Here is a 27,183-nt window from a genome sequence, read left to right on the forward strand (position 1 = left end):
GTCCTTAATTTTACTTTCTAAAAATTCTTGTTTTTTAATCTGTGTGTGTGTTTGTATAGTGAGTGTGTGTGTGTGTGTGTGTGTGTGTGTGTGTGTGTGTGTGCGCACTCCTGTATACACCAGGCTAGCTGGCCCACAAGTTCTGGACAGTCATCCTATCTCCCCCTCCCATCTCTTACCACAGGAGCATTAGAATCCCAGACACATGGTTTCACACCTGGCTTTATGTGAGTTCTGGGAATTCAAACTCAATTTTTAATGCTTGCATACCCAGGGCTTTACCACTGAGCAAACCCTGAACTCCCTATTTTTATACAGGCCAACATAATTTTTTAAGGACCTAGTTATACACACAGAACTGTATTTGTTCTCTTTGGCCTCCAACTTCAAGGCAGTGTAAGGTTCTTGAACGTCTACACCACAGTAAGTTCTGAATTCCCCTCTTCCACTTTGACAGCTGGTCTTCAGGACCATGGCTCCAGCCTCCTTCTAGTCTTAGCCTTACCCACCACATTACCCACCACACAGATCTTCCATAAAGGTTAGCTTTGATTGAGACATGGTCCTCATTCAAAAGCCTTCGGATGCTCCCATTGTGGAGCCATGTAGGAGCGCCCAACTCAGACGTGCAGGCAAGCAAGCTTGGCTTTCTAGCCTGGTCCTCCACACACTCTGCACCTCATGCTGTGCTGAAATCAACGTGTTCGTTGTTAAACTCATGGAGTCTGTTTGTCCTCCTTCTCTTCCGTTCACCTAAGTATCCTTCCTGGGTCCTTCAGTTCCACGGCTCTCACTCATCCTATGGTCCCATCTTATTTCCTACACATCCCTCTCCTGATCCCAGAGGACATTTGTCCCATTTCCTTTCCTCTTCTGCCTTCCAGTGCTGCTTGCATGCAACCTAACCTCTCTACCAGCTCACCAGATAGGTGCCATCAGAAGGTGGGGTGACTCTTGGGCGAGCTGTGACACCTAGGGCAAGGCCACAACTCTTTTCGGCCTGGTGTCCTCACAAGATAAATGTGACGAAGATTTTGGAATCTAGAAGGAGACCCAAATGTGAGCTTCAGCACTAGCATTGAGGCTGACGTCAGTGGTTTTTTGGGGGTTTTGTTGTTGTTGTTTTTGTTTGGTTGCTGTTTTGTTTTAAGTTTTTTGTGTTTGTTTTTTCTTCAAGACGAGGTTTCTGTGTAGCCTTGGCTGTCCTGGAACTCACAGAGATCTGCCTGCATCTACCCCATGAGGGCTGGGATTAAAGGTGTGTGCCACCACACGCAGCTGGTCGTTTTATCTGTAAAACATGGATGGGAATAGGGCCTACCAGCTACTTTAATAATACATAATGGAAATGTCTCAGCATGATGCCTGGTACACAATAAATTCATATTCAGTAATGCTCATCTCTAGTTTCTTATTTGTTCCTTCATAAGATTGTTGTGACAAGTGTGTGCAACGACAAATAATTCCCCAGTATCAAAGCTCCACAAGCACATTATGATCAGCCATGTGAACATAACACAGAACACAGCAGAGAGCCAGAGCCCTGGACTCAGCCCCAGTTCCAACACAGTGAGGACACACATATGATTGTAAATCCCCACTGGGCCAGATGTTTCCACCTTTATCTCTGAGTCTTCTGAGGCACCAGGACATAGTAGAAAGAGGAAAGCCTTGGGTTTCAGACAGAGCTGGATGTGAACTCCAGGAGTGTCAGACTCTTTGCAAGGTACCGCTAGCTAACCATAGCAGGCATCATATAGCATGACTATAAAGTCTCTAGTACTGTATTTGTCCTAAAGTAGCAGCTCAATGCTTGCATTCTCCAAAGTGCCTCACATGTAATATACACCTAGCGTGGTTTTGGTATAGCTCTCTGAACTTCAGCAATGCTAAAAGTTTATGTCTAGAATTTGTTGCAGGTGGGTTAGTGGCACATAGGGCTGTCAGACTGATGCCTGCAGAATCCAGAGTAATCCCTTCAGAGATAAAAACAAAACAAAAAAAAACAATAACAAACAAACAAAAACTTTGAAAACCCAGGGTCTACAGGGAAGCTGACTTCTGAAAGTGGGATACTATACATGGAGCCAGGCATTGAAGGGCAATCCACTGCCTCAGGCTGGCTCCAAGGCTCTTGCTGTGTGATGACTGGAGAGATGTGTAATTCCAAGAAAACAAACTTCCAGGGAAACATGCAGTCATCCTTCTTATACATAACTGTGCACTTAGAAATGACAGCCACTTACTGACAATGGCTGCATTCTAAGAACCTTCCATGTGAGAACCCATCTAATCCCCAAACTACCCCATAAAGTAGGATTGTTACCATTCACTGCCTGTCATTATGAAAATAAGGCTCTGTCCAAGGTCAGATAGTAAGTAGCCAGTCAGATTAGAATCTTGGTCTTAGACCATTCCTATAACTGTCATACAAAGGATAAATTTCATGTCGTATGTGAGAAAGCAGCAAGCATCCACCCAGCCTGTACATCAGAATCACCGATGGTTGATTAATGGGTGCCAATACCCAAGAGCCATCATAACCTACTGAATACAAAGAGGGTGGCAGGTGAGACCTGAGTGGGTTGGAGGCATCTAGAGTGTCTCACTTCTACAACCGTCATGACTCTGATGACTCAGGGTTGACCTGGGTCAACCCAGCACATAGCCACAGCCCCTCAAGGTGCAGTTAGTTGTTGGGGCCCACAGCCCACATAGAGACTGGTATGTGCGTGGTAAAAGGCCATGCTGGACACCTTCTGGTGACTGTGTACGCCTCACAGTAGCACTTGTGCTGGGCAGGAAGGCTACGCCAGATCCCTGTAGCAGCCCTACACTTGACTGACTACAGATGCTGAGGCGAGCCTCTGGGGCGTGTTGCCAGCTCATGACTGCCCCAGACTGTCTGCCCAGCTTGATGGTTCTGAGCATTTGTCTGTCACTTGGGCTTTTCTTTCTGCTAGGGGGTGGGAAGAAACATCGGAATACCCATTTCTATAGTGTCATTGCTACAGTGGCTAAAAAGAGGCCATGTTAAAGCTAACTGCCAATGTCTTCTCCATTCCCTTCTCTTTGTTCACTCCATCTGCTTACCCCATGCACAAGGAAAACAGAGGACCTGAATGGCCCTCCAAAGTTACACCCCATTTTAAAGCCAATGAAGGATGTGTTTCCCATCGCTTAGGACAAGTATACATTATAAAGTGCCCGAGCAATTAAACAAATGGTATTTGCAAACATCTGCCACCCAGAACTGTTGCCTGTGTTCAAACAAAGCCTCACAGTGTCTTTGGCAGAACAGAGTGAGAAGAGCTGGGTGCCACCGCTGAATGAACTCTCCTGATTACTGTTCTGTGGCCTGAGGGAATTAATTCAAATCCACACGGAGAATTTAATTCCCAAAGCGGCAGCTAGTTCCTAAGAACACAGACCAATGAGGACCCAGAGTAAATCTGGCAGTAACAGTAATTCCTGCGGGTTTCATTAACCTCTACTAAACCGCATTCACCATGTTTCTTGGCCAAATGGCAGAATCCCCAAGTGACAGACTCCAAGAGGACAGCGAGATCTCTGGCTGTGAAGGCTTCTGTCCGGAAGCTCAAGGGAGGTCCAACTGTCTCTCCCCGAAGTTGGAAATTCTCAGTTGCATCAATTTCTCCAACCTGTGATCTGGAAAAACATGCTACTGATGGTTAAAAGTGCAGACTGCTCTAAACTCTGGATCCAGTATGTAAGCACTGAGTGATCTTCATGCCCCCAAACTGTGATAGCAGGTCTGATTAAGCTTGTTCTGAGGAGCAGAAGAGCTAATGTCTTCAATAATAATGCTGGGCCCCTAAGTACTGGGTTCCCGCTCACTCCTAGCAGCACGGTTTTATGGTTCTACTGTGAAAACTGAACTTTGCTCACAGCCCAGTTCTTGTGGCAGATACAGACACTGATGACACAGGACACAGGCTGACTGAAGGTGCTAGAACACCGTTCTGGCCTCCGGCTCTTGCCATCCAACCAAAGAGCTGGCAAGGAAGTGTTACTTCTTCCTCCAGGTGAACATGCCACAAGTGAGGCTCACGAAACACCTTCCTTGCCCCCGGGAGGATTCCTGGCTTTTTTCTTCTGGAGCTAAGAAAGGAAGTCCTAAGGGGAATTCCAGCTACATTTGGACTTTCCAGCATAACCGCACTAATTAGCCAAGAAATGAATGGGCATCTCCTCCCAAGGCTGGAGAGCACAAGGCTAGATGAATAGCTAGTACACTTCTTGGGCTTAGAAGTCGATGGCCAGAGGTGCTGGGTTTGAGGGCGAGGGGGTTGACCAGCCACCTACATTTCTGTAGTTTCCATGAGAGGGCAGAAGAATTTTCCATGGTTTGGCGGAGACTGGAGGTTGTAGCAGCTTCCTTTCATTGTAGCAAATGCTCAGGTTTTTGTCAATGAACTTACAAAAAGAAGGTCCATTTTGGCTCAGTTTTCAAGGTTCTGTTCCATGACTGTCTGGCCCTGTTGCTTTTGGGGAGGTATTACCTCAGGGTAGAAGCTGGGGATAGGGCAAACTGCCCACTCGATAGAGTCAGGAAGCAGAAGAGGAAGAAGGGCCTGCAGCTCCGGACCCCTCAAAATTCACCCTCCTGTAACCCAAAGGCTTCCATTAAAGCCCATTTCCCAACAGCACCCTCTTGGAGACTTTTAACACATAGGCCTTTAGGGTAATGGTTGTCAGTCTGCGGGTCATGACCCCTTTGGGGATAGAACGACCCTTTCACAGGGGTCCCCTCAGACCATCTGAATATCAGATATTTACATTATGATTCATAACAATAGCAAATTTACAGTTATGAAGTAGCAACAGAAATAATTTTATGTTTGGCGATCACCACAACATGAGAAACTGCTTTAAAGAGCCGAAGCATTAGGAAGGTCGAGAAGCACTGCTTTAGGGGATGTTTAGGTATTTAGAGGAAAGCGGGTAAACAATAAACAGAGAGAGGAGAACGGAATACAAGCTCTAGAGATGAAATTCAAAGTTCACTGTGTGGACTGCCCACAGAATTGATCCACACTTGAAACACAGAACCAATTCCGACAGAGGGAGAGGAAAAAGAACCCTGAGGAAGATCAACAGAGAGACTCAGTAAGTTGGGACTGTAACACCAGGCTAGATATCTTGCTCGAAATTACTCCACACGCTGTAAAATAGTGGTTGGTTTTTTTGGGGTGGTTTTTTTTTTTTTTTTTTTTTTTTTGGTGGAGGGGTTGATTGTTTGGGTTTTGTTTTTAGATTATGCCTTGGCCTGAGAGACTCCATTTTCCAGTCAAGGTCTGACTCATGTTTGAGGGCTGAAGAGTGCACTGAGTGGACATGTGAATAACAGTCTCTCTCCGTTCACTACCCACGCAGCCCAGCCCTGAATGGCATTGCTGGCAGCAGACAGGGTGCCATACTATCAACTCATTAGGGGGGAACCGGGACTGCAGGGGCACAGGGGCACATTAAAATCATATCAAGAACGAACTGGACACACCATACAGGGAAAAGGCCAGATGGAGAAAAGGGTTTACCTCCCTCACCCGGACCCATAACGAAGTAGACACCCACTCTGTGATGGCCCCACAGCCCTGCCATCTGACCGCCCAGTGTGTGTCCGAGACTGACAGGCAGCACACTCCTGACTATCCCAGGGGCCTCACCCAGCTCGTTCTGTACGGTTGGTGCAGTGTGGTCAACTGATACCCACCTGCCCATCCTCTTCACCCATGTGGACCTGGAACCACATCTGCCCACCTGCTTCTTCCTCTGGACCGTCTTCTCCTTTCACCTCTGCAGCTGGACTCCGCTCTGCTCCTGCAGCTCCTGACTTCAGTTTTGGTTTTTAATTTGTCATTGTGTCAACACAGACCCTATTCCCATTTCCGGCTGCTGGCTTCGGAGACTTCTCGAAATTCCTTGCCTCTTTAACCCTTTGTAGTCAGTGTGCAGCCTACATAGACATAAACACATTTTGTATGATTGTGCTGTCTAATAAAAGAATTAGGAATTAAGACTGGAATCAAAGAACTTGCACTGGCCCTGACCAGGGTTTCCAAGGACAGTGGAACTATGTGGCAAATTGCAAACTACCTTACCTGGTGAATTTTTTATTCAATAAATCTTGACATTATGGAAAGACAAACACCAACATGACTTTCTATGTTTCTGACATCCCACACTCACAAGCACAAAGCGACATGACATCTTTTGAAGTGAGGTTGTGGATAAAATATTTGGAGACATAATGACCAAAGGTCTCCAAAGCTAGAGGGAATAACCCCATAGACTTAGCCTTAAGCAGGGTAAATCCAGAGAAACCCACAGGAAGCCCCTCATAATGAAACTGCTAAAACCTGAGAGAAAAGTGTCATTTCAAAAAACAGTGAAAAGAAACACAGCGAGCAAAAGAAAAGAAGAAGAAGGAGGAGGAGGAGAAAGAACAGACTTTGTACCAGAAAATACAGATACTAGAAAACACTAGGATAAAAGGGCTGGGCAGAGGGAGGAAACAATGCAGCAGCCTGGAATTCTGTGTACAGCAGAGGATTCCTCAGAAACAAAGGTGAAAAAAAAAAAAACCCTTTTCATACAAACAGATGCTACGGGAATTATCAGCAGCAGCCACGACTCACAAAACTGTAAAAGGAAGTTCTGACAGGAGGAAAAAGACACCACATGGAAACGGATCCAGGAAAAGAACGAAGATCACCAGAAATGTAAGTATGGGAAAACCTGGAAGATGCTTTTCCTACTTAAAAGATAGCTGGCTGGTGAAAGCAAACAAGCATGTATCTGGAGGTTTCCCCCAGGAGCACCAGCTCACAAAGAGCAGAAGACCAGGAAGCCAGGCAGCTGTATCCCTCCCCACACAGGGGAGCTCTACGCCGGGAGGGAGGATTGCAGTCCTAAGAAAAACCATGAAACACTAGAAATCAGCCCGTACATCGAGAGCAGGGATGAAATGGGGTCAACAAATGCACCAACTCCACCAAAGGCAGGGAAGGGACTGAACAGATGGGGTGCCATCGTTCAAATGTCTGTGACACCAAACCCATATTCAAACTTAACCTTTAACACAATATAAAGAGGCAGGGCCTTCAGGAAGTGATCAGGCCAGGAACATCTATAAAAGGGTTTGGAAGAGGGAATCCAGGCTCCCCGCTCTCGCTCTCCTGTCTTCAGTCACGTGAGAACATAGTTCTTGCATCTGGATGTGAGGGCACAGCCAGAAAGCCCTCATCAGGCACCAAAACAACTCCCACCTTTCACCCTCAGATTTTATTCTTTATAAGTTGTCCAGTCTAAACTATTTTGTTATAGCAACCACAATGGTGTATGATATGTGACAAATGGCAAACGATGAGAAAGATAACAGAGTCAAACACAGCCATAATAACCATTATATTAAATGTGAATGTTGCAAGTCAATTGTTCCAAACCCACTGTCCACAGCCCCAGACTCAAATCAGCAGATGACATCAGTATGGACTGTGAGTCACGGTCCTCCTGCTCATCTTCATGAAAACTGAAGTAGCACCGGGTGGTGGTGGTGCACACCTTTAATCCCAGTACTTGGGAGGCAGAGCCAGGTGGATCTCTGTGAGTTCGAGGCCAGCCTGGACAGGCACCAAAACTACACAGAGAGACCCTGTTTCAAAAAAACAAAACAAAACAACAACAACAACAAAAAAAAAGAACAACCAAAAAACTGAAGCAGCAGGAAGTAGATTTCACACTCAAGAAAACTCTTTATAAAGCATAAAAATTACAGACATCACTATCCCTCAGTATATCCCCTACAGTGTTTCCTGTCTCAGTTTCTATTTTCCTTAGTATAAAATCCATCTTTATGAAGACTCTACTCCAGCTGTTGATTACTGCCTGAATATTATTTTAATTACTGTATGTTCAACCTATCTACGTCTTAGAATCTGAATTTTATCTCTTAAAGGCAGTGTAGATGGCGAAGGAGGTGGGAAGCTCAATGGTAGAATGTTTGCCTGGTGTGAGCAGGTCTGCACTGCACAAAATAAAACAGACATAGGCTCTCAATCCCACACATAAAGCTTAGCTCACGGGCAGGGGACGTGGCTCAGTGGTAAGGTGCCTGCCTAACAGGAACCCAGGCCTAAGGCCCTGGGTTCACTCTCCACTAACGGGGGGGGGGGGGGACCCCAACCCAACTCAAAATGGATCATAAACCTCAATGTGAAACCTGAAACTAACATTCTTGGATCAAAGCCAATCATATCCTTAGACAGGCAGACCACCAAATCCATGATCATTTAAAAAAAATGGAATTAACTGAAATGTAAAATTTGGTGTTTTTAAAAGACAACATTAAGAAAATGAAAAGATGCCACAGATTAAGAAGACAGTTGTGATTCATATATCTGATGTATGTCTCATACTGGGATTTATAAAGAATGCTTACATGAATAGCAGACAAAAAGCCCAATTTAATAAATATACCAAAGATGTGAATAAATAATTTTCTTTTTTTTTCTTTCTTTTTTTTTTTTTTTTCCGAGACAGGGTTTCTCTGTGTAATTTTGGTGCCTTTCCTGGAACTCGCTTTGGAGACCAGGCTGGCCTCGAATTCACAGAGATCTGCCTGGCTCTACCTCTCGAGTGCTGGGATTAAAGGCGTGCGCCACTGCTGCCCAGCACGAATAAACAATTTTCAAAGATGATATGCGAATGGAGCTGGTGAGACACAGCAGTGGAGTGCTTATCTCCCAGCCTGACCATCAAGTTCCACGCCTGGGATTCACGTGGTGGACAGAGAACCACCTCCTGCAAGCCATCCTCTGCGCCCCGCCTGCACGCTGTGACACACATGCACCCTCACACATATGCACAGACAAATGAATAAATGAGGAAATGAATAAGTAACTGTGGGAAAAACCTTTTAGAGAGAAGATATGCAAATTGTTATCAATCTGATTGACAGGGCTGGGGTGCAGGTGAGGTACTTACCGAGCACATGTCAAGGGTTGAGCACCAGCCCTGAAAAGCAAGTTCGGGATATTTTGCCATGTAGGAACTCAAAAGTTAAAATCACAGGAATACCTCTAAGGTCACTAGAATAGCAGTAATAAGAAGACAATACTGGCATTAGTGTGGGTACAAAAGTTCTTTAACATCCCTGGTAGGCTGATAAAGTGTTACAACCACTTTTGGAGCCAAACTAGTTGGGCAGTTCCTTAAAGACGTAAATGTAAAGCTCAAGACACAGTCCCCTGCTATGCAGCTAATGCAGAGGAATAAGACACACTGCATACGTGGTGGAACTGGTGAGGACAGCATCAGTCACAACAACCCTAGATGAAATCACCAAATACCTGTGAGCCGCTGGATGGAGGGATAGAGGGAGGGATGGAGGGATGGAATGGCATGGCCTGTCAATGGGATGTGTTCTAGTCAACTAGGGGCATCTGACCCACACATGATGCATTTCATTAAGTAAAAGAAGCCAGACAGAAGAGCCAAGAGAGCATACAACTCCATTTACAGTATCTGCCTAGAAAAGCAAGCCTGTAGAAGCCATCTGGCCAGTGTCCGTACCAAGAGTGAGGAAGCTTTCCAGGCTGACTGTTCTGAAACTGGACCCTGGTGATGCTTGAACAGCTACACATTTACAATTCATTTATTTATTTTTATTTTTTAATGTGTATGAGTGTTTTGCCTGCATGTAAGTGCATCACCACGGGGAGTCCACATAGTGCCCATGGGGGCCAGGAAAGGGAGTTGGATCCCCTGGAATTACAGATGGTTATGAGCACCATGCAAAGGTTGGGAACCAAACCCAGATCCTCTGCAAGAGTAGCAAGTGCCCTTAACTGCTGAGCCATCTTTCCAGCCCCTCAAACAACAACAACAAAAAATTAAATTAAAAAAATAACGCAAACTATGAGAAAGTATAAAGTGTTAAAGTAATTTTATCTAGGATCTACTACCGATACCTTCAACTCAGTAAGGAGACAACCTCATAAAATAGCCAAAAAAATTGAAGACATCTCAAAAAAAAATTAGTCAATATGCATGTAGAAGATTAATGTCACTTGCTATTAGTAAATTCACCTTGAAATTAGGTCCATTAAAATAGCCCAGAAGGTAACGGTGCTTGCTGTTAAACCTGATGACCCAAGTTCAACCCCCAGTACACACATGGTGGAAGGGGAGGATGCATCTTTGAATATTGTCCTCTGAAGCACACACAGACACTAACGGGGACACACACACACACACACACACACACACACACACACACACACACGCAAGTACACGTGCATACACATGTGCGAACACACATGGACACATAAATGCATGTATGCACATACAAATTTAATAAAATTTTTAAAAATCAAAGCCACAATTCACTAAGTTGTCAAAGACTCAAAAAGACAGAGACACCAAGTTTGGGGAGGATGTAGACAACACCCGACAACTGCTGATGGACTGTAGAACGGTACAAGCACACTGGGCAGTCGTGGCAGTGTCTTACAAGGTCAAACGCACATTGTTAATGGGCATTCCTCCTCTATAGCATTCATCCACATGAATGGAAATCCGCCTTCACAAAGACATCCATGCTCACGGCGATTTTTCTGATAACGGAAGAACAGCAAAACAAACGTTTATACCGAGTGGATAAGAAACTGAGTTACTCTGTGTAGAAAACAATGCAGCAACAAACAGGAGCAAACCGGTAATGGGTGAACTTCAAGATCATTGTTCTGACCAGAAGCTACTAAAAAAAATTAAAAAGGGGGGGCATGCCATATAATTTTATTTTTGTAAAATTCTGGAACAAGCTAATTTACTCTAAGTGACACAGAGCGGGCTAGTGTTTCTGTGCTATCAAGGGGCCTAAGGCAACTGACTGTAACCCTATGGATGTATATATTTCTAAAGTGCACTGAAATGTATAAAGTGGATCTTCTGTTGTATATAAACTATGTCTTTTTTTTTTTTTTTTTTTTTTTTTTTTTGGTTTTTCGAAACAGGTTTTCTCTGTGTAGCTTTGCGCCTTTCCTGGAACTCGCTTTGGAGACCAGGCTGGCCTCGAACTCACAGAGATCCGCCTGCCTCTGCCTCCCAAGTGCTGGGATAAACTATGTCTTAATAGGTTTCAAGATGGAATACAAAAAATCATAATCTAAACCCCAAATTATATTCATACAAGTTAAAAATGGGTTATAACATGAAACACTTTTACAGATGGGAAAGAACTAATGATATGACTTTTATGTAAGGATTACAATTATAAAAATGTAGATGAAATGCTCCAGAAATACCTTAATAATAATTACTAGAAAAATTAAATGTATGCTACTTTAATGTCAAAGACACAGGTAACACAAGTCAGATATGGAAAATGAACAAAACTGTGTATGTGTGTCGTATGCTCTGACGGGTTTCTCACCTAACCTGATGCTCACCCTCTCAGCTAGGCTGGCTGGCTAGAAAGCTCCCAGGATCTGCCTGCCTCTCCCCCACCAAAGCTGGGCATACAGGCACATAGAGCCATGTCCAGGATTTGAACTCAAGTCCAGTTGGTTTTATATGAAGTGCTCTTATCCACTGAGCCATCTTTCCAGGCCCCACAACACTATTTTGATGGCATATTTTCTCCACCTTTTTTTTTTTTTTTTTTTAAATTTCTGTGAATCCTCGGTAGCGAGCAAATTTGAACACAAAACATTTGGATCCAATTCCTTTCATAAAGGAAAACCCAGAGCTCATTAATTTACCCTCAAGTGAAGTATATATCTTATCAAGCTGATCTTGATTTCCCAGATAAACAAAACAGGCAAGCCAAGATCCACCAGCAACACTGATCAATTCCTGAGGATTTCACAAACTTCAACCCAACAGCGAGACAGCAAAAGGAACTGCAGCTATTAAGAACAGGCAGAGCCCAGGTGACCCCAAGCTTCAGCACGTCCACAGGCTACACTGCTTCATTCAGAGTATCCTCTGACATGGTGACTTCAGCCCCTTTGTTCCTTGACTTTTGTCCTTTAAAGAAAATCTCCACCATGCATTATTCAACTCTCTCTCTCTCTCTCTCTCTCTCTCTCTCTCTCTCTCTCTCTCTCTTTCTTCTTCTTCTTCTTCTTCTTCTTCTTCTTCTTCTTCTTCTTCTTCTTCTTCTTCTTCTTCTTCTTTCTCTTCCTCTCTCTTATTCTTCTTCCTCCTCTCTCTCTCTCTCTCTCTCTCTCTCTCTCTCTCTCTCTCTCTCTATGTATGTGTGTATGTATATGGCAGCTTTTTACAGAAAATGACATTAGACTCCTAGCAAATTACTGGACTGGCAAATGATTTGGGAAGAGATGAAAATAAAGATAAGAAATGAGTTGGAAAAATATTTGCACAAGGTCAGGAGTTGGTGAAGGGCGGGGGTGGAACATGCTAGCTGAAGTGAGAATTAGTCTGACCACTGTGAAGACCAACTTCCTAGGAGAAAACTATTCCAGAGAGACAGTTCATCCAAAGCCTCAGGGTTAGAGTGGGGATCTCAGCCATTTTCCATATTTTGTTCTATAGGGGAGGGTTATTGAGAAAATAATTAAAAGAGAGATGGAGACTTCTTTGAAAGGTGTATGCAAAATTGAAAAGTAATCAAACAATATTTTCTTTCTTTACAAAGAAGTATATATCCATGTGTGGAAATGCTACATTCCAAACTTAGGACAGTATCTACTTATAAGAAGGGGAAAGACTTTCTATGAGAGTCTGAAGGCAAAGTAGACTGGGGAGCACCCCTCTTAGAGTGCTCATCACATTACCAGAAACTTCCTCATTTGGAAAATGTACAAGGAAAATAAATGACAAAAACTAGCACATTTCATAATACTGTCTGAAGTGGATTGTCATTTTTCCACACCAAGGGGCTTTTTCCATGTTGAGAATATTTGAAAAGCTTTAAACACTCATCAACAAAGTCAGACACCAAGTTATAACAAGCAGACAATCCCTCAAAAAAGATGTGTTGGTAGCTTCCAGATCACAACAAAATATAAAACTGTTTGATTAAATGAAGTATTTGCCCTACAACTCCACAGCTTACCCATTTAGAGAACATGCCATTAACCTGGTGATCACTGCTTACCAAAGAATTACACACCCAGAGTTCCCACATGGACTTAGAAAGCATCCACATCGTATTGCCCTCAAATATTCAGGTTTTGCCAAGAATCATCACATTAGATCTCAGGAACCCATCTAGCTTTACAGCATTATGAATTTCAGTGCTGAGGAGAGCTTTCAGGCTGTGCTACAGTTAGACTGACTGGGGAGTCACATGCATGGCCAGAGTACCATCTGAACGTCTGGATGTGGATACTCCAACTTCCTTGTTCTGGATGTTTTTGGCATTTTTACCAAAAAAAATTGGTTACTACTTGGTATTTGATCTTGAAGAGAAGGCACTGTTCATTTGTGGACAAGGACTAATTGGAAAAGCACTATACATGAGAGGCCACACAAAGAATGTGCTGTGACTGAGACAAATGTTTTTATAAGTAAGCTGGGATGTCGGTTTTTTTCAAGCATATATCCTCTCTCCTTCCTCAGTGCTGTTTGCTCAGCTGGATGTCCACAGGGTCCAATTTCCCCTCCAATTGCCCTTGCATGCTAATATAATTGCTGCTCTATGGGTAATTGGTCAGCCTAGAGCAGCATTCGAACGCATTCGTTCATCTGCACTGTCTGGCAGCTTCCCGGATGACTCTGCTGTCTTAGAGAACTAGCATGAATCTTCAGCTCTTGGCTTTATAATAAGGCTAACTAGTGTGGGTTTGTAAGGGAGAGTGTACTTTTAAGTGCTCAAAAGCTACAATATCTTTCAGCAGCCAGTGTTTCTTGTCACGATGAAATACAAAGCAAATGAAATCAAGACTCAAATACATATTTCCTCTTCTATTGTCTGCCACCACTCTCCTTCCCAAACAGTCAGAAGAATTAGATTTGAACAAAGTCTGGCTTAAAAAGAGTAGTAGTGAGCCAGTTTATTTAATAATGCCCTTGATGATGAAAAAAAAAAACAAAACCCATTCACCGTATCAAGTCTCCATCGAGAGTACATTCTCAACCCCAACGAGATGGGTGATACATAGAAAGCACTCCCTTCGGGTGAATTTGGGAACATGGCTGCTCACTCTTGAGGAAAGCGCTAGTGTTACTGCAGGCTGAGCTGACCAAACACCCTGAACACTTGACTAACTGGAGAACTCGGCTTTTTTTGTACCTGGGTAGTGGACGTTTTCTCAAATACAAGTCAAGGTTAAATGGTCCCGGAAGGCTACCAAGGCTAATACTCAAGCTTTCTACATCCACCAGGGAGCTCAGCAGCTTCCAGAATTCCTCAATTTCCTCAAGAACCATGGTGATACCAGTCAATTTTATCTTATATGATGAACATTCAGAGAGAATAAGACCAACGGATTTTAATGAGTATTATAAGAAACTATTATGTATGGATTATGTATGAGTTTATTAAATTCATTCTTTGACAATTCTTTGACACACATACATAATGCATGCTGACCACTCCCAACCCCCAACCCTCTCCCACCTCCCCACTCCCTGTTTATCCTCATCCTTCCCTACAAACCTCTTCCTCACATTCAATTTAACCAGAGGCCACCTGTGTGATGGGGGTTTGGAGCTGTCTATTTGAGCTGGGCAGATTCAGCATGGTGCACATATCTGAAGTCAATGACTCCCTCTCCCAGAATCTAAAAATAGTTCAGCACTGAAGAGTAGGGCCCCACGGCTCCTCTCCCTTCCATTTCAGATTCTTGACAAGGCCAGTCTTGTGTCGTACAGTGCAGGTAACCACAATTTTGAGTTCATGATTACAACAGTTGTATGAATCTGGAGGATGGCATTCCACACTAACTTTGGCTCTTACATATTTTCTTCTCCCTCTTCTGTAATGAGCCTTAGCTGGGGTGATTTTAGCCCTAACTTGTCACTTTCGCTCGGGATCTTGGGCAGCCTTGAGTCTCTGCATTCACTGTCGTTTACTTTTGTCTATCTCTATAAACAGATACTTGGACAGCACTTTGACACTATGTCAATCAGGTTAGATAATAGTAGTCAGTTTCTTCCTTAGACTTATGGCTTCCCCAGGCATAGGTTGTTAACCTCTGTGGAGTGGGCCTTAAACACACACAGCAGGCAGTTGGTTATGCTCACAATGGTTGTGCCACCACTGTACAGGTAGGCATATCTTGCCTAGTACACTGGTTTAGTGGTTCACAACTGGGTGAGACCATTGATGCCTCCCCACCCTACCCCCAGGAGCCTACATGTCACCAACCACTATGAAAACTAACCAGCAGGAGGAGGAAGCTTTCAGCTTAGTTCCAGCTTGCTTTCTCATTAACGGAGGTGCATGGTGCCTTCAGCAATAGTCTTAGCCTCTCGTTCTAGTGAGCAATCCAGACAGACAAGGGCTTCATTATTTTGGGATCCTTTGGGACCTCCGACCAGCTCCTGTGAAGGTGTCTGGTTGTTTAGTAACCCACTGCTTTTAGAAGTAGGTTTATCAGTTATGTAGGGTAACTTGCTTCAACTTCTCTTTTTTACTTGAATTATAACACAATAGGTTTCCACATGGTTTTCTATTTACTGTTAACTTTGGTTAATCCTCCTCACTGCCTCTCTAGCTCCCCCACTCTTCCCACCTTCTTCCCTGCTTAAACCTTTCATTCTTAACGTTCCCCTCCTCTATTTTCCTTCCTGTATCTCCCGTCCCTCCTATCCAGAACCCCTGCCCCACGTTCTGTTTCCTAGTTTCTTGGACTCCACATGTACTAGAGTTAGACCTAATCCATGCAAGAGTTTGCATTCGTCCTTCTGGGCCTGGTTTGCCTCAACAAGTGTGCTTTTTTCTTTTTCTTCTAGTTTCTTCCATTTATCCGAACATTTCATTTTTCTTTACAGGTGAATGAAACTACATTGTGCGCATGTACACTTTTGTTATTCGTAAGTTGGTAGACAGCTAAGTTATTTCCTCTGCCTACATATCTGGACTACAGCAATAAGCATCACTGATATGCAGGCATCTCCGGAGTGTGACAGTTTTTTGGGTACATACTGTAGCTGGGTCATATGGTAGCTTTATTTCTTGTTTTTTTGAGAAACTTCCAGACTGATTTCCAAAGTTGCTGCAACAGTTTACATTCTCAGCCACGGTATGTAAGGCTTCTTCTGTTCCCACATCCACACCAGCACTAGTTGTCACTTGGTGACTGCCATCATCCCCGGGACACACTTGTGGTTTTTGTTTGTTTGTTTGTTTGTTTGGTTTTTTTTTTTTTACAGGTAGCAAGAACATTACATTTTTTATTTTTGCATGACATTGTTGTCTATGAAGTTTACTCTTGAGAATTGTTCAATCAACTTACAGAAAGAAAAACAAAAACCAACAAAAATATCTCATCATATTTTAAGTAAAATTACTAGTTTCAGTTGGGCCACATTCATAGCTAGCGCAGGCTGCATATGGCCTAGCCATGGATTGGATAACACCTGATATAAACCAATGAACCTTCAACCAAAAACAGAAGAGAATATAGAAAACTATGGGTTCACATTATACTAAATGTTATATGAAATAATCATAATTGCATATAATTAAACAAGTTCAAAATAAATTTAACATTAAAATGTATAAGAATATAGTGATCTAAATATACCATTGTTGACAAGATTTTTTTTTAATTTTTTTATTTTTATACAATATACAATTCAGTTCTACATATCAGCCACGGATTCCCTTGTTTTCCCCCCTCCCGCCCCCCTCACCTTCCCCCCAGCCGACCCCCCATTCCCACCTCCTCCAGGGCAAAGCCTCCCCCGCGGACTGAGATCAACCTGGTAAACTCAGTCCAGGCAGGTCCAGTCCCCTCCTCCCAGGCCGAGCCAAGCGACCCTGCATAAGCCCCAGGTTTCAAACAGCCAACTCATGCAATGAGCACAGGACCCCGGCACACACTTGTGGTTTTGTCTCATACAAAAGAATAATCAGTTACTTGAAGAGGCTGGTAAAATATCCCTTCCTTCTCCAACCACATTCTCTGCACAAGACCAAATATCTTCAGACTTCAGGGTAACAAGGGAGCTGACTAAATCATAAAGCAATGTGAAGCCAACTTTCTTCTGTGAAGGGAGCTTTGTTTCACAGAAATCCTAATTCAAATTGTTAATTCATGGTGAGCTTATGTTTAAATACATACAATCTAATTTTCCCCCTTGTCATTTGTGTGTCTGTCTGTTCTGTGTGTATGCATGCACGATTGGGTACAGGCAGCTGCAGTCGGCAGAGGAGGGCGTCAGATCCCCAGGAGAGGGAGTCCTGGTTATTATTAGTTGCCTGATGTGGATGCTGGGAACCAAATTCTTCAGGACAATTCTCTTCAAGGACAACAAACACTCTTGACTGTGGACCCATCTTCCTAGCCCCCCCCCCTTAAAGTTAGGGTACAGTAAATATCAATAAAGATAACATGTTAAAAATGCCAATATCTGCAATAATTTTTATGAATATTGAGGAGGCCTGAGGCTAAAACATAAAAATTATTGTAATGTATCCCCACTGAGCATATGCCACCTAGAATTAGAAAAAAAAATGTGAAAAGAACCAGGTAGAAGTTTTATAGTATCTGAAATTGTCAGAAGGCAATGAGTGCTTTGGTTCACCAAACAACAAAATTTACAGTCTCATCTACAAGTCATGTTAATACAGAGTATTTGTCAAAATTGTTTTTCTGTTAAAAAAATGTAAGGATATCAAAGGATAAAAGTTATTCATTCTTTTTTTGTTTTTTTTTTGGTTTTTCGAGACAGGGTTTCTCTGTGTAGCTTTACGCCTTTCCTGGATCTCGCTCTGTATCCCAGGCTGGCCTCGAACTCACAGAGATCCGCCTGGCTCTGCCTCCCGAGTGCTGGGATTAAAGGCGTGTGCCGCCGCCGCCGCCGCCGCCGCCGCCGCCGCCGCCGCCGCCGCCACCACCACCGCCCGGCTGGTTATTCATTCTTTTATCCCCAGGGTGACCTGTCAGGTGGCCCTGACCCATTGGTGCTCAGCTCATTCTCACTAATACACTGTGTTCACAGCAAGCAGTGTCTTGAGGCTTGGAGGCTTGTCCATAAAAGCCCTTAAAGTCTGTATAAAGTAATGTCCTAACACATTCTGTAACTCCAAACCTCAGATGTAAAGCGGCATCTAGACTAAAACTACAGTTGACTGTGTGCAAGACAAGTATTTCCGTCAAACAGCACCTAGCATAATGCAGCCACACTGCACAGCTGAATGGAGCAGTCTGATCTCTAGACGAGTTAATCTGCCTACCTAGGACTTCTGACACTGGAGTCCACTATGTCCAGCTAGTTCTTCCTGACTATGAAATGAGCTCTGTGACTGTGGTAGAAGAACAGCCGAGGGCCACTAACGTTAAATATTCATCCAAATGGCACAACGCGTAGGAAGGGAGGATTCTTAAAACATGGTAGTTCTAAAATCCAGAATTTGGGTAGATTTTAATAAATAAGGAGGTAAGGGGATAAAAACACTCCTATGTTTTTCAAAAATATTTATTTAAAAATAAGATTTCTAAAAATACAGTACATAGTACATCTCAAGAGAAGTAAAAATTCCACAATTTAAATTAAAAGCAATTTGCAAAGAAAGTAGAACATTACATGAATAAAACAAATCACTAAAATAAATTAAGAGCAATGTTGTTCTTAAGGTAGACACACAGTTCGTCTTCCCTCCAAGAACCAGTGTGGATTCTCATGTAGACAAATGAGGGTATCGCATGGTTCCCACCTCTCAGCATCCTCCCTCTCCTCGAAGCACTCTTGCTTCTCTTACGCACTCTCCTCCTCCTCCTCATTACACTCGAATGTTAGTGAAGATTTTCTGAGGGTAAGACAACACAAAACAGCAGACGAGGCAGGGAATCGCCTGCGGACTCCCCCACACTACAGCTGCATGGGCAGCACACGGCAAGCTTCCAGACAGGGTCTTCCCAGACACCTACAGGAATACCATTACTAAAGACAGGGTCTTCCTAGACACCTACAGGAATACCATTACCAAAACTCAGGAAGGGTCTTTCATTAGGAATATGTGAGAATTGGGGCTGACATCAAATTTCAGGAGTCTCAAAATGACACAGGTGTTGGGTGGTGATTGCACTTGCCAGAGTAATCCCAGGCACAGAGTGTGCTCATCTATCATGGTCCACGAACTCTGTTTTCCCAGGAGCCTCTTCTGTCCTTGGGCTCACAACCCATTGATCTAAACACCTCTGATTGGGGTGGAATTTCTTCCTTTTTTACCTTCAGTTGATTTTTTTCTATCTATATTAATTTTTTCTTTGCTTTTTAATAATCACACCAAGACACAGAAAGCAGTGGTAAATTTGTTCCTATCTACAACTTGGGAAACATTACTACATTCTGCCTTTTGAACAATGGACAAGCAGTAGGATTCTTAAGAGTCAATCCAGTGGCGACACAACTCACAAGGGACACAGTGCCGCCCTCCCCACCCAGGCCCTGCTTCCTCTCTTATCTGCTCATCTGGACATACTTCATGCACATGAGTTCATCACCTCTCAAGTTTTAGACTTGATTCCTTTTTCCATTCGGAATTCACTGCCAAACCACATACTGGATCAACATTAAGGAGACACAGACTGAAGCCGATAGAAACAACACAGCGTTGTCAGTGAGGCTGTCGACTTTCCCAGCCGCCTGCTCTGTCACTTCCTGGCCTGAGTTGTCGTCAGTCACTCAGCTTCAGTTTTAAGGAGACACTGATGAGTGTCTGTAGAGTTTCTGGGGAAGAACAGGGACACCAATCACATGCAGCAGTATTACCCCACACAAGTCCATCCGTAGGACTGTGTTCTGCCAGTCATGTGAAATGAATCACAAAAAAAATTCGTTTGTAAAACAATCTCACTCTAACTTCCATGTAAGCAGCAGCATCTAGACTGCTTCTGTTGTAAAGCTCAACTTCTGTTAGGATGTTTGCTCAAGTCAAGGTACTTTTGCATTTCCTATTGGGAAAGTGTGTATATGATTTATATTTTTTTAAAGTGTCCTTTAATTTCATCTTATTTTCAAAAATAGGCAAATACCTATACCATTCTTTAAGCCATTAAGGATTATACCCACATAGAGAGAAATGCTAAATTCTTGACTTGTAATTAAAAATGGACCATTATTTGTCCTTTCTTTCAGCATTTGTGTCTAATAGAATGTTTTGCTTATAGAAATAATGTTTTTCTCTGCCAAAGTGAAACCAAGGGGAAAAGTGATTCAATAATTTTAGTAGCTTCAGCTATTAAAAGACCTTATAAAGTAGCCACACTATATTAAAATACAAAATTAAAACCCACACCATTCTGCATAACAGAATAAAAACTAAGTCTAAATAACAATCATTTTCAACTGACTCTGCCAAGCTAGCACACAGAGAAAGAAAGCTCCATCAACTGTTCACTTCTTCAGACATAGATGTGAGAAGCTAACTTCCAGCCAACCAAAAAGAAAATTAACTCTTTGGTTCAAGAATTAAGACTGTAACTCAAAGCTAAAGTGAATAGCACCAGGATGTTTTAGTTGCTCAGGTTGTAAAACACAAGTTTCAGGCACCAGTAGGTTAAAACACCATCCATCCACACTGGCTCGGACACAAAGCTCACAGTACACACACAATCTTCCCTCCTAATGGACAGCCTACAAACGATCAGACACCATGCTGAGTGAAAAGGGCAAGCAAAGCTACAAAAGGAGATGGACTGGTTATGGCAGTTTGGGCTACATCTTTACATATAAAGCTTCTGAGATGAAAAATATGTTATATGTGTGTAATTAGTTAATTATACAGTTGAGCAAGTGTGGGAAGCACTACTAGCACACACACAAGGTAATAAATTAAAAATGCCAACAGAAACTAAGACCTCCAGGGTCTTAAGAACAGCAGAAGACCCCAATCTTTAAAGAGTAAACCATCCTTCATACCTCAACTGTTGATTTTCTCTGGTGATTCAGTGTTCTTTTTTGCCCTAAGAGACTGCTAAAATAGGTTCCTGTTTTCTCAAACTTCGGGCAACCTATGATTTCTCCTCTGTATTACACAGCTGCACTTCCATGTTATTTTTAACATGTGCATGTTAAAAACGATGCAGGTTAACATATCCTACACAATTCTCTAAAATTAAAAACCATCTCTCAAGAGCATCTGGCCAGCTGAAGGGAAAGACCAATTAAGTGGAGATGAAATAAGTCAGAGCAGATGCTTTCCAGAACAAAGGACTCTTATAGTAAACAGTGCTAGCCGGGGATGAGGAGATGGCAAGGGGAGTCTCTGATATCCCAGTCCCAGGCCTAGTCAACTCCTTTGCAGAGAGGCCGACTATTCATGTCCATTCAGCCTTTTCTCCATCTTACTAATGTTCCTACTTTATTTATCCAATTTTTGGCTATTCGCTGCTCATTGGTACCTGAACTCTAGGGTATGCGAGGAGGAAAAACAACAATATAGTAAAAGATATGATAATGGCATCAGTAATACCAACGACTCAAGAATGTTAAGCATTAAGCCAAACATAGCAGCATTGACTGTAACCCTAGAACTTGGGAGGCAAAGGTAGAAGGATTCTGAGTTCAAAGCCAGTGAAACACTGTCTTCAAATAATAATAATAATTTGTTCCAAATTATCACTAGCAGATAATATTGCCACATCTAAAGAACTGATAAAAATGTTATTTGGTATTAACAAAATGGCTTTTAAAAATAAATTTTGTTTTTAAAAAAAGCAGAAAGATAAGGGAAGTGAGAAAAGTCACTTCTTGAAGTTAAACCATCACAAAGGCAGCATAAATGCTAAATATTGGTTCCTCTGGTCAATGACAATACTGGTATAAAATACTTCAAGTAAACAGCTTCTATCTTTCCCCACATCTGCTATTGAGTACTGTAGAATCTAAGAACAGCTAAACATAACTATCCTAAAATCTGTATTTGTAGATAAATTCTGAGCATGGTACGTACAACAAGAGGCAACAGATGTGGGTACTGAATCATATACTCACTCATTAGTTAACTATATGGTCAATAATACTAGCAAGTAGAACACACTAAGTTTATAGGACTTACTATCTACATTTGCCAATACTTGTAATTTCCAAAGCATTAATAGAGGTGGATGAAAGTCTAATGTTTTAACTACTAGTAAATTACATAATGTTTGTAATAAATTCCCAATATATCTATGTAGTAGAGTTCATGTCAAAATTTACATAATGAACTTCTATAGTTTAGTGAACTGTAGCTAGGTTATCGGACACATGACATACAAGAGCACTAACTAGCCAGAGAACAGACAGTCTAGACAAAAATCAGCAAATGTGAATGAATATTAGTGCCATATTAAGCCACTGCAAGACAGGTTGTGATTTTCAGCAATGCATGTAAGAACATTCAAACTACCTATGATCTAACATAGGAAACTATGTGGCTTTCATCTAAATTCATTGGTACTTCCTGTTTGGAAGTGTGCTCATAATTTGGATCTTTGTGATTAGTGTTTAGAATTAACACATCCTTTACACAAAACAGTTACCTGTTTGGAAGTAACTTGAAGTCGATTAAGACTGGTTAGAATGAGCTACCATCCTTACTGGAGCCGCCTCTCCACATTAGTGAGATGTTCTAGCGTTAGCGGAGATGGCTGCCTCACTTCTTCTACAGCTCTCCCTTTCTCCTCCTGGTCTTGAACCAGGGCCTCTTGTGCACCGTCACTGAGGTCCACCCAGCCCCTACTTTATTAAGTAAACTCTCTTCCGGAACAGAGTTACTATGTTAGCTACAATTGTAAATGGCTCTTTTATGTTAACTAAAATATTTTAAAACAATTTTTAAACAAAATAGTGTTTTTATTTTCATGTAACATCAGCTAGCTTAGTAATTTGAAACAAGTCTGGTTACAAAGTACCAAGACTCTTCAATAGATCACTTAATGTTTAGGAGACTCGGAACTAAGTCCATTGTTGCCTACATTAAACTTATCTAATTAAAGTTTTAAAAATTGTGTGTGTGTGTGTGTGAGAGCACGCGAGCGCACACGTATGATGCTGGGGAGGGAGCCTGTGTGCCAAGGCATGTTCACAGAGGTCAGAGAACAACTCTGTGGAGTCAGGTTTGGTTTTTGTTTTGTTTTTTCTTACCTTCACCTTTAAATGGGTTCTGGAAACAATCTGGTCAGCAGTCTTGCACAGCAAATGCCTTTCTGTGCTGAGCCACCTTGCAGGCCCAACCCTAATTGTTTACCAAGTGTAACTGCAGCCTAGTAAAAAATTTAACTCCAGAAGCCCAAGAAATGATTCTGCTAATGGAAAAATATCATTTAACACACATTTTGCTAAACTTAAATGGGAAACTTATAAATAAATACTTCAACATAATATACAGACTGAAAGGCAATCTCACTGCTAGTTGCTTTCCAGCACGCCACACATGCGTCATTCCCAGGGCTATTCAGAGTGACAAGGGAGGCGACTATGGAATCTACAGGTTTAACTGACTGAGAAGGTTTCTTAAAAAGCAAAGAAAAAATAGTATTATTAATCAATTATTAATTATTTTAAGGCAACTGAGTCTGTGTATGTGTGAGACCATTCCAAAACTGAACTGAAAAATTAAATGTATTTTTTAGATATTCAGTAAAACACACTGGATAACATGGTTGCCACAGCAATTGTAATAAATGTTTTGTTCTGTAATAAAATAGTAATTTTAAAGTAAGTCTTCATAATGATAACAAATTAAATTACCAAAATAAGGTTTAAAGTAAAATATGAAATAGCTTATCCTAATCTAAATTTGTGATTGACAATAAAGTGTACAAGAATACACATACATGAAGCCAAGCAATTTACCTAGAAGGAGCATCACCAACAGTAACACATTCATTTTCAATTTTCATAAAATTTTACACTTTTCTACATATATTCCCATAAGTGTGTACCTCTGACATGTTCACAAATTGGAGATACAACCCACTAATGGGACAGTGAAAGCCTAGAACCAGTATAATTACATCAATTAGCCAAAAGAGGGCGCAGAAAGAACATAGGAGCTTAATCCCTAGGAAATGGCCAATAGGCGTTTCTCCAGGAATCTAACAGTGATTACAAACCCCTCGTGGGGTTAGACATACATATGACAATACTGCATAAGTATATATAGATATACTGCAATATAGATTATGTAAATACATTGACAGTAGCATTTCTGTAGCTCAAACTAGTGCATTAGTTTGTAGTCCAATGACTCAAAGAAACTGTGGAGAGGATCAGGACCCGGGAGAGTAAAGACAAAGGGAAGAGAATGTGCCCTAGAAGTGGTAAACCTAAGAAAACCATACCCACAAATCCTCAGCATGGGAAAGAGACCATTCCCATTACCTTGTGTCAGAGCTACTGCTACTCCAGAATATAAGCAAGTCTACAAAGCTCCATACCAGGCCTTTATTTGGCTCTGCTATGGATGCTCCAGGTCTTATGTGAATAGAATATATACAGCTGAAGGTATCAACTTGTATCTCCCTACATTATATATACACCACTTCCTTTTAGAATCTGTCATCAGCCAATTTAGTCAATCAGCTTGCACAAAAATCCAACCCCTTTTCTTAAAATAAACATACTAATTTTATGTTTCCTAACCTTTGTAAATGTTTCTTATATTAAACTTACTAAATGTCTTAGCACCAATAAATATTTTCATCTGCCACTTCTAAGACTTTAAATAATAAACATAATTAGAACATGAAAATATGGCATTAATATTTCTGAAAAGAGCTTATTCTATTACTTCAGAATATTTTATAAGACATTTACAGTATCTGAAAGAACTAGCCACAGTACAGCTAACTGGCTAACAATAATAACCTCTGTCTCAGCATTTCCCAGCTATGATTCTGGACTTTACAACGACCTTAAGAAAAGTATGTATATGGGTCAGGAGTAGTAGGTTTCTTCACTATTATTTTCAGGGGAAAGATCACTAGCACACACACTTTTCAAACATATGGATTTGCAGTGTTCTAAATGAAAAAATTAAATTATACAAAATGTCTTCAAATACAAAAAGGCTCCATGTCAAGGACCATCACTACCATGGACCATTCTTCTTTAAGATAATTTCCTGGCATCAGCTATTAATAAAAGGTCTCTAGAGTGATCTAAATCATAACTGGGCAATGGAAATTAAATTTCAACCTGGGTGATTACTGATATATAAAGTTAATGACCTACTTTTAAACTTTGATCTGAGTTGACCAGTATCTATTATATAATATATAAACCATCAATGTGTACAGTGAGATATACTGGCAGGTAAGTAAAAATATACATACTTTAAAACACAGTATTCCTTTGTATACTGTGTATTACACACCATCCAGTTATATTAGCATTTTAAAACATCTGCATTCTGATATAACTGCACTTGAAGAAGTAACTGGAATTATTGCAAACTTCCTATTCTTTTCAGTCTTTAGAATCTTAGGGCAAAATAGGAATATATGCCTGACTGGTCACTAACTTTTCCTGGGAGCAAACATTGTATAACAATCACTAATCGCAGCGGAAGGGACAGTTAAGTTCTCCTTTATAATAAGGCAGCAGTTGGGGCATTACTCGTGTGCCTTACTTCGCTTCTGATGAGCAGGAAAGAAGGAAGGCTCAGAGAGCTGCTCCTCGGCCAGCACTGCCCTTTGTTGTTCACCCTACCCTGCATGTTAAAACCCTGCTGCACTATAAAAGGACGTAGTGAAAAGAATTTTAACACATTCAAAAAAGAAAATGTACACATAAGAAAGTGTACCAAGTTTTGTAAACCTGAAGAATTAAATTCAAATTTGGTTAGTACTGCTTAAAGGTAAACATTAAACATCTCAAATTTCCTATAAATTAAAATTTAAGATACTGTGAGTACTGAAGGAAATTTATGTACAATTATTTCATCCGAATCACTGCCTTTTGAGTTTAGTAACAAAAGCATTTAAAGAAATCCTAGTGGAAGGCTAATTTGAAAGTAAACATGCTTTTAAAACTTAAATATAGATCTTGTATTAGTCCCACAACAGGATCAAGATCACTATTAAAATAAAGCCTGGGGCACATTATGATGTCTAAGATTGGTGGGTGGATTTTAATTGACTTGAAGACTGTCATAGTTCTATTCTCATAAAACCTGTAACGCATTTCCAGCATGGAGGACCCATCTGTGCCCACCATCCATCTGTTAGACGTGATTGGCAAAGTGGTAGGGAACGCGCAGTGGTTGCCTCTGCCTGAAAGGAATGAACCACAGGATCTTCCAACGAGTGCCAAAAACCTCTGAGAAGGTCTGCTGCCATGGCTTCCGGGGCCGCGATCTACAGAAGACAGCATTATTAGTGAGAGACAGCACTCCCATGGTGCACTTCAGTCAGCTGAAACAATACAGGTTGGCTGGGGATCCATTACTGGACTCTGATGCATTGTGTCCCAGCATCACAAATACAGCTTTTCTTTCAATGTGGCATGCAGCTGAACTTCAGCTCTAGATAGCAGATATTGTATCTGCGTCGTCAATCAACCCAGGGTAACTCTGGAAGCAGAGGAGGAGCTCAGCATAACAGAATGTGTGTCAACAACACAGTAGCAAATCTCTTTTGATGTACTTTCGGGACAAATAATTTAACTTACTTCTGCGAGACAGGAAACAAGAGTGATCAGTACTTATTGTGTTTAAAAACTCTGATGGCTGAAAGACCCCTACTGTAAGAGTGGGATACGCCTGTCTAGCTTGGGCCTCAGACAGGGCACCAAGAAAAAGTCATTATTATATTAGTTTCCTACTATTAACATATGCACACAATTCTCAAAGGTTCTAAGTTGTTTTTATTTTTAAGTAAGATCACTATAGACTTCATACTTACATTTCTTCACAACAGTTTGACATCTTTTCAATAGATGTTGTATCCTATTAAAAATAGAAAAATTATATTCAGATGTAACAAATTTATCAATACTTCTGTTTTATGGAATATTTAAGCCTATTCAGAAAATATT

General features: G+C 41.6%; 1 protein-coding gene across 1 annotated transcript in view; it reads right to left on the reverse strand.

Moving 5' to 3' along the window:
* Positions 1–23,801: 23,801 nt before the first annotated feature.
* Zdhhc21 (zinc finger DHHC-type palmitoyltransferase 21) overlaps positions 23,802–27,183 on the reverse strand; it is a 48,962-nt gene continuing 45,580 nt past the window's right edge. The window contains exons 8-9 of the mRNA XM_059254484.1: positions 27,051–27,094; positions 23,802–26,504 (exon numbers count right to left, since the gene is read on the reverse strand). Coding sequence (XP_059110467.1) covers positions 26,372–26,504; positions 27,051–27,094 — 177 coding nt within the window. The 3' untranslated portion in view covers positions 23,802–26,371. The remainder of the gene's footprint in view (positions 26,505–27,050; positions 27,095–27,183) is intronic.

The sequence above is a fragment of the Peromyscus eremicus genome, chromosome 2 (genome assembly GCF_949786415.1).
Source record: "Peromyscus eremicus chromosome 2, PerEre_H2_v1, whole genome shotgun sequence".
Taxonomy (NCBI): domain Eukaryota; kingdom Metazoa; phylum Chordata; class Mammalia; order Rodentia; family Cricetidae; genus Peromyscus; species Peromyscus eremicus.